We start from the raw sequence: 15,762 nt of genomic DNA on the forward strand, positions 1-15,762 counted from the left end.
CAATATTTATGATTTGACAAATGAAAATAAATAACACATTTTTGTGTTAGATAAAGATTAACAAAATCAATTGTTAAATAGTTTAAATTGACAGAAAAATGTGTTCCTCACGTAAATTGTTGATGGTGTTTTTGGTGTTAATGACATGGGTGAAGGTGTTTTGTGTTAAAACTCAGCATTACTTCCTGTATTTTTCTAATTTTCTTCGGATTTATAAGTTTGCTAAATACTGACCACAGGTACTACCCCCCACTAAACCAAGTCATAATTAGAAAAACATGAAAACGTGTCACTTTAACATCTTGCTTTTTCTTTTTTTTTTCCTTTTTTCTAGATTCAACATGTTTGAGAAGCAGCACTACGACAGCCCGCCTGTGTATACTCCGCCTTCTAACCATGGGTACGGACCCCCGGGCAGCTTCCAGGACCCACAGAGCGACTACAACCCCTACCCGCCTCCACCTGGCTCCTACTACATCGAAGACAAACCCCAGCACTTTTACAAATGGCTTTCACCTCCTGGGATTATCAAAGCGATGATGGCGACTGTTATCGTCCTGTGCGTCGCCATATTTGCCTGCGTCGCTTCTACCTTGATGTGGGATATGCAGATGGGATATGGCGGTATGGGGTACTACGGATCGGGAATGGGGTACGGAAGCGGGTATCCGGGAGGTGGTTACGGTTCGGGCTACGGGAGCTACGGGAGCTACGGTGGGAATTATGGGAGTTACTACGGTTCCTACATCTCCCCGTATTCGGCCAAAACGGCAATGATCGCGATGGCGGCCATTAACTTTATCATAGCTTTGGCGTTTTTCATCACAAGCTTCTCCAAGTCTCCCACCGTGCGAAGTCGGAAGTACTTCCTGGGTCTACTCATAACGAGCATCATCATGAGCATACTACAGGTAAGAAAAGTCACTTCCTGTTTTAGGTTACTATGGCAACCAGTCCATGGATAACACATAAACAAAGAATAGCTCAAATGTTTACTTCCTTTTATCATTTTTATTGAGCCATATGCAGTTTACGACAGATCACTTTGTTTTTTATATAAAGAAAAACAAAATAAAGACCTTTTTTTATCATTTATGATTTCCATAAACTGTTAACTGTGTCATTAAAGGGCCCGTATTACTCAACTTTCCGATCTCTGTTATAATGTTGTTTCCTCGTCACAAACAGACCTGGAGTTGTGTTTTGTTTCATTCACACATGTTTAACACATAAACCCTGCAGATTTAGGCTGAGGTCTTCTCTCAAACTGAAAACACTCTGTTCCACCTTGTGATGTCATCATGTGGTAATACAGGAAGTGCTCCAACTGTATTTTTAGACTCTGTACACTTTCACTAGAATCATTTGGATGATTTTAGCACTGGAATTGCCAATCTCCACTGAACTAAAGGTAAAAGGAGATGAAAAACTACAAAATTTTGTTGATTGAAAACTACCACTTCATGACATCACAAGGTGGAACAGAGCATTTTGAGCTTTGCAGAGTTACTCAAACATGTGTGAATGAAAGAAAACACAACTCCAGCTATGTTTTTAAGATGGTAACAACATTATAACATGACATAAAGCTCACAGTGTGTAATTAAAGACTTTTAAGCTTGTTATACTCTTGTCTCTTCATCAAAAACTACTTCACGCACCTTCAGATTAAGATTTATTATTTATTTTATCATTGCATTGGTTAAAATTCCTTCACTACACAACTAACCAACACTGATCCTACATAATAATGAAATATACGGAAAATAATGGCGATAATACTTGGATATCCACATCCTGTTTCACTTTAAACCTGAGCAGAGCAGTCACACATGTGCATTGCTTTCAAATACAAGTTTTGTTTTGCGTTTAATCGTATGGTAAAAAAATAAAAATAAAGTTGAGCTGGAGATTTGAGACCGATATGCTAAAAAGTACAAATATTGGCTTCTACATATTAGTACTTTACTCTTCTATGCACTAACCCAGTCTTTTAAAATCACACTGAGTTGGTTTTACTCGTAAGCCGCCATTTTGTTTTTTGACCTCTTCTCATTGGTTAGTCCACCTGTCAATCATGCCCTTTGGAAATTGTGAAGACACGATACAAATCCGGGCTATACGTGTTTGTAAAGTATTATAAAGATTTCTAAGCCAGTGTTTCTCAAACTGTGGTACTTGGACAGCTCTTGAGTTTGTCTATTTGCTTAATTTAGAGTTCATTTATCAACTTTTTTGCACTTTGGATGATTGGATAATTTCTCGTGTAGAACTACGGTACAGCGGAAATGAAGTAAACCACTTTTAGACCCGGTTTAGGCCTAGATTAGACATGGAACAGTCCTGTCATATAATTGGTTTAGATCTGGTGATACTCGGAAAGCCAAATCTTTTCTTTCGTGGTACTTAAAAGCCCGACTAATACGCAACCCTGGACCTTTAACACATTATATAACAAGTTCCACATATATTGTCTTTTTGATCTGCAGGGCATCATCAGTATCGTGTACATCGTTGGAGTAAACCCAATGTCTCAGGGTACCTCCAGTATGATGTACAACCCAATGCTGATGATGTGTCAGTCCTTGTACCAGAGCGGGTACTCCTCGATGGGAGGGGTCGGCGGCTTCCCCATGTACAACCAGTACCTCTACCACTACTGCTTCGTCGACCCACAGGAGGTGAGATAAGATATAAAGTGATGTACTCATTCGCACGTATCACTCTGCACTGGAGATAATTAAAGACGCAGTAAAAAGAGTTAAAAGCGTAAAAAGCACAAATAGTTAATGTTAATCGGTTTGCAGTGGTCCTAAGTTATTCCTCACTTATCTTATGCATTCTGAGCATTGTAATGATTCACCACAATGAGTTTATAAGTGTTTTTTTTTACAACTCTCAGAGACCAGAGCTGCAGTTTCTGTTTATCAGACCACAAAGTGTCTTCTAATTAGATCCAGACAGCACTTTGCAGACTTATTTTGACCTCAAGAGCTGCTTATACAATATATCTAATGTCTCTCAAATACACTTTAGTGCTTTGCTGGTTGATTCTGCAGAAATATGTGCAGCTCAGTCCTCTGTGTTATTATTATTATTATTTTTTACCTTTTTTGCTTGTAAGCCGCCATTTTTGTGTACGGACCATGCATTTCCCTGATTGGTTAATCCACCTGTCAATCACACCTGTCTGAAATCAGTCGGACAGGATAACGATAACTAACGATAACTACTTTTTCTAATTTGTTCATTAACTGTTTCTGTGTTTATGACTTATTCAAGTTACAAATATTGCATGTGCATTTGCCTAGATGTAAAAATGTCTGTGTAACTGCATGTCTCCTGGTAAAATGACACTTTAAGTCTTATCATATCTTTTAATTTACTCTGCCGGGGGCCATATAAAAAGATGTGGAGGGCCATATTTGGCTCTCGGGCCTCGAGTTTGACACATGTGTTCTAGACTTAAAAGCATGGCATGTACTAACACTTTTTCGCTTAACAAGTCCCTTATTTTTGTTAAGCATAATAAAAATACACAGCTCCGTGGTTTACCCTCATACGGATATATATTTTGGACATGGTTATCATACCTTGAAAATTTCATACCTTCCCATTATCACTTTGTACATAGTGTTTTGTCAACAGTCAAAGTTACATAATGACACTGCAACATCCTGGTTTGTCCTGGTTTGACCCTCTGACCTCTCCGTACCACGCTGCTGTTTTATGTAATTAAGATACTGATCTGAACTAACACTTTTTTTAATTTACACTCATTTTTCATCGGGTTTTCTGTGTTTTTCCTTTCTCAGGGAGTTGCTATGGTTTGCGGCTTCCTTGTTTCCGTCGCTTTGGGAGTCGCAGCTTTCTACGCTCACAAAACCAGAGGAAAGATTTGGCGCTACGGAAAACCCAACATTTACTGGGAAGAGCCATTGGTCGGAGGGAAGGCTTCGGAGGGCAGGGATGTAGAGGAGTGGGTAAGGAATAACAAAATGGAAGATTATCACTACAGTGGGTTTTACGTCGGATTTAGCTGGGGGAAAAAAATCACAGTTCAACTCAAAATGACCCTCACGGCTTACCGTCGAGAACCACAGGCAGTTTTAATCCTCCCTGATTTGATTAGATGAAAGAGTGCTCAACTATTGTGCTGCTCTGCTATTTTTGTCCACCTAAACTTGGCATAGTGAATTTGTGTAGCTCAGTGCTTCATTATTTTGAGTTTACTTAAAGGTGCACTATGTAACTTTTCTCGTGAAGGGCTCATAAGCTTGTCTCCATGGTGATTACGTTGCTTTGTTACCTGAAATGTCCGTGTAAAGAAAAATTCAATTCTGTCGTCACTCTAATACATTTTTCTTTTACTATTTTCCTGAAATGTTCCACAGTATGGCATTAACCTTAAATTAAATCTATTTAACCTTTTTTCGTAATTGTTAAAAAAAAAACTTTGAAAAACGTGCATTTAGATCTGACGTGCAACTTTACCTGATAGGGTCACCTTCTTACATTCTCACATACATTTAATGCCATACTGTGAAACATTCTAATCAAATCAGTAACATCTCCACTGAGACAAGCACATAATGCGCGTTTAAATGTGCTATATAAATAAAACTGAATTGAGTTTCAAGGAGTGTGCGCCACCTGCTTCTATCTCCATGGAGACGAGCAGGTAGCACTACTAAGGCCGAGTTACAGGTCAGATCTATGGAGAGGCGAGCCCACTCACTGGAAGAATGCATGTTTTTTCTGTAGTTTTGAGCAAGAATAACACCTGCAGTTGAATACATGCAATATAGACAACAATCCAGGCAAAGCAATAACATTTCTATGGAGACAAGCAGGTGACAGACTCCCCCCACCAGAAAAGTTACATAATGTACCTTTAAACGAGCAAGCAAGTGTTGTTCATGTGAGTCACCTGTATCACCATTGCACAAACTACATAGAGGCTGCTGATTGTGGTAGTGATTATAGGGGAGGAGGTAGAGTAAATAACCCTACACAATGTCTGACATAAGCAGGTTCCAGGGAGTGCTTTTTATTTCTAGAAAACACAAGCTTTGAGTGATAATATTTATGGCAATGGATGTTTAAAGTTAAAGAGCCGTGCTGTGTTTGCATGCTGGTTTGAGCGTTTAGGCAAGGCAAGTTTATTTGTATAGTAAATTTCATACATGTGGTGATTCAGAGTGTTTAAAGAATAAGAAAGACGTTAAAATCACAATACAAACAAATCAAAACATAAATAATCATTATAACATTGACATTAAAACAGAAAAGTGCAGAATAAAAACCTTTCAGTCACATGCGCAGCTGAACAGAACTGCTGTTTTGAGGCTGGATTTAAACATGGTCAAAGTAGAGGCCTGTCTCACATCTTCAGGAAGACTGTTGCATAAAACTGAAATGCTGATGTTTAGTCCTGACTCTGGGCACCAGCAGGAGGCCGGTCCCTGAAGTCCTCAAAGTGTGAGATGGTTCATGTGGCTCTAACATGTGGGAGATGTTCTTTGGTGCTGGTCCATGGAGAGACTTGCTGCTTTAAAGTCTATTCTCTGAGCCACAGGATACGTCTCTCCAAGTCTGGTTTAGTTTAGATGGTAAAAAACTGAAGATGTTATTCATTTCATGTGGCTGTTAAACAATGTTATGATGATAATGATGATATAATGACAGAACAGTGGAACAAGCATTTAAAAGGTCATATAAGTGGATTTTCATAATGTGCTGCTTGTTATCCTTAAGACTGTAGTGGAGTCAGTGAGTCTAAAATGTCTGAATAATGTCAATCTAATCCAATAGAAACTCTTTCATTACCTGCTGTAGTCTGTAATTAGCTGATCCACCTCAAACTTCTCTTTTACAGTTTTTATTTCAACATTTCTCCACACTGTCAAATGATTTCTGACGCATTTCCTGGACTTTAAAGTTGAAGGAGTGTCAAATATAGATCTATATCAGTTTTTATGGCTGAGCGCTGTTATCAGAGGACCCAAACAGAGCCCAGTGTATCTGTTTTTATCCAGGGTCAGAGCTGATAGGCACCGACCTGTTTGTTGGAGCTCCACTACCTGGTTTCACTCTAGATAATTATTAACTACTGCACCAGATACGGAGGCAACGAGTTTCTACAGATTTTATATCAATAACAATCAGCCGGTGGATTATTAACTTGACCTGACACCTTTTAAATGATGCCAGCTGTAGTCAACGGTTTATAAGACAATGGGGACATGATGAGGACAGAACGGGACGTGTAGTTTCTTTATGGTAGTTCCCGTACAGGAGCAGTGAAATACATTTTATAGGTTTAATTTAGAGGTAATTTAAGGCTCAAATGCGAAGCTGCACTTATCTTTTTGTGTTATCTGATTAGATTGTTGGGATTAAAGGATTTTGTGGACCAGTGAACAGAGTGTAGTCTATTTACACTTTAGTTTAGTTCAGATGTAGAGCAAATGATCAAATTTAAATCAAATAATGTGTAATTGTCAATGATTATCTCGCGTCTTTTCAATGGAGAGGTCCACAGCCAATCCTCTGTCAGTAAAAAGCATGTGGTTTGGAGCAGACGTCAAGACTTTGGCGGAAGAAATATAGCAACCGTGTCTTGTTTACGGTCATGAAATCAATATCGAAAGCCTTTCAGAGACAAGAGCAGACGCAGCGGTAAAGTTAACAACAACTTGCATGCCTACACACACTTCCTGATACAATAAAACACTTCATTATTAGATTATTTTGACGTCAGAAGCTGCTTATAGAATATGTATGTACTGGGGCAAGACAAATTTTGATTGAAGTGTCTATATTGCGCTATTTTCTGATCTGATTTGTTCTGATATGTTGTTTTATCATCAAAAACATACCTAGAGTTGTGTTTTGTTTCATTCGCACATGTTTAACACACAAACCATGAAACAAAACTCAACTGTAGGTCTGTTTTTGATGAGGTAACAGCATTGTAACATGGCTTAAAGCTCACAAGAGTCAATTTTGCGTTATAAAGACCTTTAAATACATTGAAGAAATTGGGTACAGAGCCTTTAATGACTTAATAGAGAGATGGAAAATCAAAATTACAATCTTATTACACAGTATCTTTGTTATACTGATGCTACTTGTTCAAAACTGCAGTACAATAACAGCCACGGTTTATCTCGTCCTGTTTAAACACCGTGTCCACGTATCAGATTAGATGTTATATTCCATTCACGCTTCTCGTCCGTGACTCAGTAGTCATGGTTTGGCTTTAGCAGTAGTGTCGTGTGAACAGGACTGCAGAGTCAGAGTCAGTGTAAATGAGCCTCCTGTAGTAAGAGTGTGATAAGTACCAGGGTCACTGATGTCATCGGTGCTGCTCCATCACGGCGAAGGTTAAGTAATGGTGCAGTTGTGGATGAGGTCATAGTGGACGCTCAGTAAAGCCACGGGAAAAATACACTAGTGCTGTGTCAAGAGATGTGCAACAAATGCCCAGTTGCAGAAGAAATGTTGGCGAAAATCTTATGTTCAGTTTTATTCTACTTTCCAAAAATGACGACTACACAGAGGACACAGTAATAACATGGTAATAACATGATAAAGTACGGTTACTATGCTATGGTACTATGGTAATTTTCAGTAAATACATGAAACTAAAGCCTCATTTTCATAAATGTGGTAACGGGCTGGGTACTATTAAAAAGTACTACTATGATACAGAACAGAAGTTACAGTACTGCGTAAACTACAAAGGAAACGTGCACATTAACAGTTAACAGTATTAAACCAATTTTGTGGTTGTTAATAGCCTTTTCTTCCTGTTAAAGTCTCTGAAAAGCCATATAAAAACCGTTTGATTGAACCAATATGGCACCGACTGACCTGGCTTTAAAACCAATACCAAAAATACTGCAAAAAATATACAGTTTTGATGCTTGTTGGGCTTTAGCAAGTTACAACTACAAGTTAGACAGACAAATGACAAAACCTGCAGTGCTCCAAAAATGTATAGTTAAAAATTAAATGTATTTTCAATATATGTTCAGTTTTGTTGCTCTTGATAGTGATAAATACAGGAAGAAGTTCGAGGAAGAAGTATTGTTCAAGTGCTTTTTTTTTTTTTTTTTTTTTTAATATCCACTACCCAGTCCAGGACACATCTGTTGTTGTACTTGGTAAACCAATTCTACCGTAAAACAACCCAGTGCAGTAACTACAGGAAACATGGTTAATACTGTATGTCCTTGGTAATAGTTTGGATAATACGGCACGTTATCTCAGTTATCATGCTCTTCCTGTTCTGTTACCCTGCATGTACTGTGCTAAGAGTAACTCAAAAATGGAGACGAGCATTGTCAGATCAAACAGGGATTATATAGGAAAGTACAATACATATTCACGTATTATTTTAATGTGTAACGTTGCTGTCCAGTCTGTGGCTTGTCTGTGGCATGTCTGTGTCTGGAGCAGTGCTGGTCCAGTGAGCTCACACACTGCCCCCATTCAGACTCCTGTATCTGGGCCTGAGCTCACCACCAGCGCACAGGCCGACGCAGAGGGACAGGGCTCTGGGCTGTTTAAAAGACGCACTGTGTAACTTTTCTGGTTGAGGGTCCGATCTAAACGTTTAGGCTGGAGTGTATATGGCACAATATGGCATTAAACTTATCTTTTTCTTTGTAGACAAGCAGATAATACTGTGGAGAGACAAGACCGCCCACAGAAACACGGCATGTTTTTCAAGGTTAAAAACATAAAGCAGCACTTTGTAACTTTTCTGGAGGAGGGTCCATCACCTGTTTGTCTCCATGGTAATATTATTGCTTAATGGGAACGTTCCACAGTATAGCAAATGCATCTTTCTTGCATTTACTCTAACATTTACATACTTTTATTGCTAAAAACGGAGGTGTTCCGGGCATGTCCCACCGGGAGGAGGCCCCAGGGAAGACCCAGAACACGCTGGAGGGACTGTGTCTCTCGGCTGGCCTGGGAACGCCTTGGGGTCCCACCGGAGGAGCTGGAGGACGTGTCTGGGGTGGGGGAAGTCTGGGAGTCCCTGCTTAGACTGCTGCGGATAAGTGGAAGAAAATGGATGGATAGATGGGTGGACATTTCTAAAAATACCTTGAAAAACATGCATTCTTACTGTGAGTGGGGTCGCCTCTCCACAGATCTAACTGTATTAAAAAACGTAAATCACAAATCCGATTGCAATATTATTGTTTTACATTACATAGAACATTCTAACCAGATAAGTTAAATAGTGCACCTTTAACATTCGAGGCAAAGCGATAACATTTCATTAAAGAAGAAATATGTGCAAGTTTAATGCCATATTGTGGAGCATTCTTGGTAGTAACACACTGTGCGTTCAAAACAATAGCATGCATGTTATTGTTAGCCGTAGCTTCCTCCTCTTTGCTTCAGCCGGCTCAGGTCTATAGGATGTGCTTCGGGCCCTGCAGCTGTGGCTCTCTGAAGGGGCATTGTTGAGATTCTTGAATGAATAAACTCTTCACATGAGAGGCTCCGACCGCCTCCACAGGGGGGCCGCCTCCACCCATCTCCGCCCAAACTCACTGCTGTTGTTCTGGGGTGAGGTCTGTGGATAGTGCTTAGGAAAACTCGAAGGAATTTGGGCGTTTGGGGAGGTTTGAACTTGTGTAATTCAATGTGTAACTTTCATTCATATCAAAACTGGCTAATCTGGCAACTGTTTAATTTTGGGGATGATTTTTGATAACATGGCAAGATAATTTTTTGAGATTATACTAAAGACATTTTGACAATTTTATCTTCTAAATGTTTATCCTGTGTGTTAAAACATGCCTGTAAATGTGTTGGTTGAGGTTCAAGTATTGCACAAAACATTAATGGACTATAACGTTAACAACAAAAGTGCAGAAATATCACTTATTAATATCCTTATTTTGAAGATTACACTGCAAGTTTGTTTTCATATTTATTTTAATCAGCTTTGTGGTCTTTTAAAATAACTTTAATAAAAATAAAAGAAAATAATAATAATAATAATAATATTTTTTAATCAGCTTTGTGGTCTTTTAAAATAACTTTAATAAAAATAAAAGAAAATAATAATAATAATAATATTTTTTTTAATCAGCTTTGTGGTCTTTTAAAATAACTTTAATAAAAATATAATAATAATAATAATTTTTAATCAGCTTTGTGGTCTTTTAAAATAATTTAAATAAAAATATAATAATAATAATAATAATATTTTTTAATCAGCTTTGTGGCCTTTTAAAATAACTAAAATAAAATAATAATAATAATAATAATATGTTTTAATCAGCTTTGTGGTCTTTTAAAATAACTTAAATAAAATAATAATAATAATAATATTTTTTAATCAGCTTTGTGGTCTTTTAAAATAACTTTAATAATAATAATAATAATAATAATAATAATAATGCATTGATCTTATATATAGCATTTCTTGCAGACACTTAAAATCACTTTAGTTTTGTTTCTATTCATTCATTCACAACTGACTGAATTTGCCACTCCTCCACCACAACACAAACTTGATTAAACCTTAAACCTGCTTATTATATTATTACTATTAGAGACTTGGTTTGACTCTAGTTCTGGTTTAGTCCTGGTCTAATCCTGGCTTAGCCCCAGTTTAGTCCATATTTTGATGTGGTGTTTGTCCAAATCTGTGCAGCTGTGACATTTTTATGATTGAATAACACGGCCTCTCTTTGGTATCGGCTCTAAACAACACGTACGTTTAAGGTAAAAATTACACACTGCATACCTCAGGACACCTAAGGACACAACCACATTTTTCCCACTAGTGCTCCGCTGTGCCGCCTGATATTTCCCGCGGTGTCTCATCCGAGTACTGACCAGACCCAGCCCTGTTTAGCTTCAGAGATCAGACGAGATCAGGGTTTTGTCAAGGACGTTTGGCCACAGTTATTGATTATAGACGTGACTTTCTGATATTGCCAACCCCTAGTTTGCCTTACCCCTCTTCACACAACCCCCGTTTTAGGTACAAAGGCGTATCCTGCACGGTCCCTTTCCCGTTCATCCGCGTGACAATCCACAGTCCCACTAAAATGTGACCCTTTACTCCTTTACTACTGCCTGTGTCCTATAGTCCTGTAATGATTGATCAAGTATTTACAGCTCTACTTTCAGGAGTTTCACTCTTACTGAACTGAATGAGTGAATTCCTTAAACATAGTAATTTGAGCTCAGGAAGAACCAGGAAGTACAGATTAAGGTAGGCAGGTTTATGGGATAGTGTTTTACTACAGGGCATGTGCTTTTGTACATTTCAATTTACAACAGGACTTTAGGTTAGGCTTTTGTTGACTAAACTAGGACCGACCAGGACCAGGACTAGACCTGGACTAGATCAGGACGAAACCAAGATTAGACCAGGACTAAACTAGGACCAGAGCATGACTAAACCAGGATGAAACCAGGACAAAACTAGGAACAGACCAGGACTTGACCAGGACTTGACCAGGACTTGACCAGAACTAGACCAGAACTAGACCAGGACTAAACCAGGACTAGGCCAGGGCTAAACCAGGACTAGATCACCACTAGGCCAGAACTAAACCAGGGCTAAAGTAGGACGAAACCAGGACTAAAGCAGGACTAAAGCAGGACTAAAGCAGGACTAAAGCAGGACTAAAGCAGGACTAAAGCAGGACTAAAGCAGGACTAAAGCAGGACTAAACCAGGGCTAAACCAGGGCTAAACCAGGGCTAAACCAGGGCTAAACCAGGGCTAAACCAGGACTAAACCAGGACTAAACAAGGACTACACCAGGCCAGCCTAGGCCCAATCCAAAACCTCAGGTCTAAAGTTGTGTTAACACTCACCAAATTAAAATTGGGACTACACCAGGACTTAACCTGAAGCTATTTCTGAATAGACCAAGATTAAACAAGCACTAGAACAGAACCAAACCAAGTCTACGTGAGGAAAACTAAACTAAACTGCACTTAAAATAAGGACAAACATGAGCACAACCTAAAACTCAAAAGTAGAGCAAAATGTCAATATTACTCTGTGGTTATGATTAGCATTTTAGTACATTTGAGAAAGAAATTCCAAAACTATTTTAAATCAACCTAATTATTATATTATTATTATTAGAGACTTGCTTTGGTTTTAGTTCTGGTCTAATCCTGGTTTAGTCCCAGTTTAGTCCATATTTTGCTGTGGTGTTTGCACAAATGTGAACTGTGCACTTACAGCTATGACATTTTTATGACCAAATGATACGGCCACTCTTTGATATTGGCTCTAAACGAGGTCAACACGTATGTTTAGGATCTTCATCTGATTCGTCCTTAATTTAATTTGAAACCATGACCCTTCAGACATTATGAAGTCATCTTATTTATTGTTTTATTATTTGTTTGTCCATTATGTAACTTATTGTCTTGCAGCACATGTGTAAAGTTTAGTAAATGCCCACTTCTCCATATGGTTTAGATACTGAAAGGTCATACAGGGGTCATACTTGTTTATAGAGCTTTACTGTGGTGAACCAAGCAGACAATCCACTGTTTTATTTAGAGAGGAGTAATTACACAGTTCACTGCTTAATCTAAACTCAGCCATTTGTCTTATAAGAAAGAGTTATCCGTTAAATGAGTTTGATTATTACCCTGGATACTCTTTACAAACACACGTGGGAAACATAAGTGACCTAAAGCAATGTTAAAGAACGTTTTTCTCACATTTCCATGCTATTTTATGTTATTACAGATTGTTGTTGCTCAAAAATACCTTGATAAGAGACGACAGCAGCTCAGTTGGTCGTGTTTCTCCACTGATCTGAAGGTTGACAGTTCGAATCCCGCTCTCGACGTAAACATCATTGACCCACAGGTTGGCGGTGCAATTCTAGCTCCTATAAATGGATGTTGTCATTATGTTCTTGGGCAAGACACTTAACCCACCTTGCCCCCAGTGTCTGCTTGATGTAAGGTGCAAAAACGCAATATAAAAAAGTGACCATTTACGATTTTACCAAAGTATTCTTACTTTGAGTGGAGTCGCCTTTCCACAGATTTGTTTAAGTTTAATGCCATACTGCAGAACATTTTCAAGGAGACAACCAGGTTATGGACACTTCACTAGAAAGTTACATCGTGCACCTTTAGGTTAGGGCTCAGTTCAATTTTATTTAAATGTAAAAATCACGTAAAAATTTAACATAAAACAAATATACAGATAATACGATACACAAGGTTTTCAACGCTGCTCAATTCCGGCAAAAATAATCATCACAATTAATTTAAACTATCATTTCTACACTGTCAGCATTTACTAATTTACTTATTTATTGGTAATAACTTGTCAAACTTATTTTCAAAGCATCTGTAGATTAAACAAGTGGCTTTCTCGAGGTTTTGCAGGGTTCAAACATATATTATTCTGAACACTGACTTTGTATTTTCAATTAGAACATTTTTGTGATTGAGTAGAGCAATAATTTAAATAATGATTATAAAAGACTTTGAGTAATTGCACTGACCTACTTAAAAGTCAAGGAGGAGCTTATATATTATACCTTCAAACACAATCATCAGTCTTATATTATCAGCGTTTCATATCCGTATCTGTACTTTATCTGTAAACCGACTTTTACTCTTCAAAGTGAAACGCTAATGACCTTAATTAGTGCAGAATGACACTGGATAAGGGCGATATGACAAAAAAAATTACAATTTTCTTGGAGCCAGGCATCAATTTTGATTTAATTGTGAACTTAGTGTTTTTACATTGCTTTGAAGAGGTAACTAAATGTTATGTTTTTCTTCTGATTGTTCACACTTCATTGCAGTTGGTTAATTCAAGCTGTCACATGACTGAGGCTGACCAATAGGGGAGAGGGTGGGGAATAGTGTTTTTGTTTGAGTTACATGTATTCACAATATGGTGATTTGACCAAAATATAATATCATTTTTATCATAATTTTGTCCAGACATAATACTCATCAATCAGTGTTTTTGGTAAAGTTTTGGTGATGGTGATTGGACCAAAACAGCATATAATAAGATCAGGATTAGATTTGTATCACCAGCAGCGACAGTAGGTCAGTTAGTCGAGTTTTCATCCTCTGATCCGAAGGTTGGCCATTCCAATCCCATTTTTGACATAAACATCATCGGAAAAGCTGTGAGATCCATTGACCCACAGATGAATAATGCTGTCGTTGTGTCCTTGGGCAAGACACTTAACCCACCTTGCCTTCATTGTCTGTGTACACTGGTTATGAATGTGTGTGTGAATGGGAGAGTAGTTCCGTAATATAAATGTGCTTTTGAGTTCCTTGAAGGCGGAAAAGCGCTATCTAAAAGTTATCTAAAAGTTATCTAAAAGTCCATTTACCGTATCACTCAGCCCTGATACTGATGGATCATTGTTTTTTGTTAAAACAAGATACCAACTTAAATTACTGTTTTAAAATAGAAACCAAATGTTAGAAAGATCGCTGCAACTAATATTTATTTCATTAGGGAACTAGTAAAAGAGGTATGTACATTATCAAGATTGAAATGTGGTGACTGAAGTCTTTTGAATAGATTTTTAACTGATTAAGTGTTTTATTGATGAAATCATTTACTCTTTTTTTTAAATTTACCACTGTTTTTGTTATAAAAATGTCTTTTCTTTTACGTTTTAAAGTCTGCAAATTCAAGATAACAATTACAATGATCAAAATATGACTACAATTATCTTTTAAAGTCGACTGGTCACAATAGCTGTTGATGAATCGTTGCAGCCCGTGTTAGATGTTGAAAATTCTGGATTTTTACCATAAAGTGAACTAGCTTTATTTGATTAAGATTTCAGTAGGGTTCTTATTGATTAAATAAATTCTTGGTTGACTAAAGAGATGTCCTGCTCATCAATAAGTCGGCAAAAAAGGGAGTGTGGTAAAAGCTCTCATAACTGTTACATATTTGTCTGTATCTGGCCCAAACTGCACTCACAAGACGACACCTGCACAGGGGTTTATGCAAAAACAACTATTTATGCAGAAAAAGTGCCAGGAAACAATGTATTTATATAAAGACAGATTAAACTCTGCCTTTTTACACACAAATGCCAAAAAATATCAAATCTTCAGCTAACTCACTCACTAACTTTCTGCTGTTGTCCCATATAAATCCTTATAATCTAAATAAACTGAGTCGAGTTGAAATGACTAGATTTGTACAGACTTTGCCATAAAATGAACTATGAACTACAGTGTTTGATACTTTTTGCTGTTTGGTTATTTGTGTTTTTGCTGAGCCAGTTCCTGTTTCCTGTCCTCTGTAGGTGAACAATGTGGAGGAAAACCGCAGTATTCAGGACGCTCCCACTCTGCTGGTGTCCGAGAAGGGGGCGGGACTTCTCAACGCCTCAGCCAATAGCGTCATGTCGTACCCCGCGGCCTCTTTTGATGACGACACCTACCTCAGCAACGAGTAAGTCACGCCCTGTACACACACTGAGCTGTTAACATGGCAATGTGCTAAAACGGGGCGCTCTGCTTTTGATTTGTACTGATCTACAACTTTTAAATGTGTTTGTTTCTCTTAAATATTATATATATCTCACTGGTTTTACTTTCATTTTGCTAGGTTTTTTATTTTAAAGCCATAGTATGTAACTTTAAACAAAAAAATAGCCTTAAGTATCATCATTCTTTTGCATTTTGGTTGTTTTTATTGCACTGAAAAACATGTGTCCCTACTGTGAGCGAGCTTGCA

The 15,762-nt window shown here is 37.8% G+C and overlaps 2 protein-coding genes across 3 annotated transcripts in view; one reads left to right on the plus strand and one right to left on the minus strand.

The window, feature by feature from the left end:
• The window catches only part of ankmy1 (ankyrin repeat and MYND domain containing 1), a 295,837-nt gene that overhangs the window by 24,278 nt on the left and 255,797 nt on the right, over positions 1–15,762 (minus strand). The window lies entirely within an intron of this gene.
• Positions 1–15,762, plus strand: part of si:ch73-61d6.3 (occludin) — a 40,381-nt gene that overhangs the window by 12,844 nt on the left and 11,775 nt on the right. For both annotated transcript variants that reach the window (XM_033965495.2, XM_033965494.2), the window contains exons 2-5: positions 335–911; positions 2,490–2,681; positions 3,816–3,983; positions 15,329–15,477. In XM_033965495.2, the coding sequence (XP_033821386.1) occupies positions 342–911; positions 2,490–2,681; positions 3,816–3,983; positions 15,329–15,477 (1,079 nt within the window). In that variant the 5' untranslated portion in view covers positions 335–341. The remainder of the gene's footprint in view (positions 1–334; positions 912–2,489; positions 2,682–3,815; positions 3,984–15,328; positions 15,478–15,762) is intronic.

This window comes from Periophthalmus magnuspinnatus, chromosome 4 (genome assembly GCF_009829125.3).
Source record: "Periophthalmus magnuspinnatus isolate fPerMag1 chromosome 4, fPerMag1.2.pri, whole genome shotgun sequence".
NCBI classification, from domain to species: Eukaryota; Metazoa; Chordata; class Actinopteri; order Gobiiformes; family Gobiidae; genus Periophthalmus; species Periophthalmus magnuspinnatus.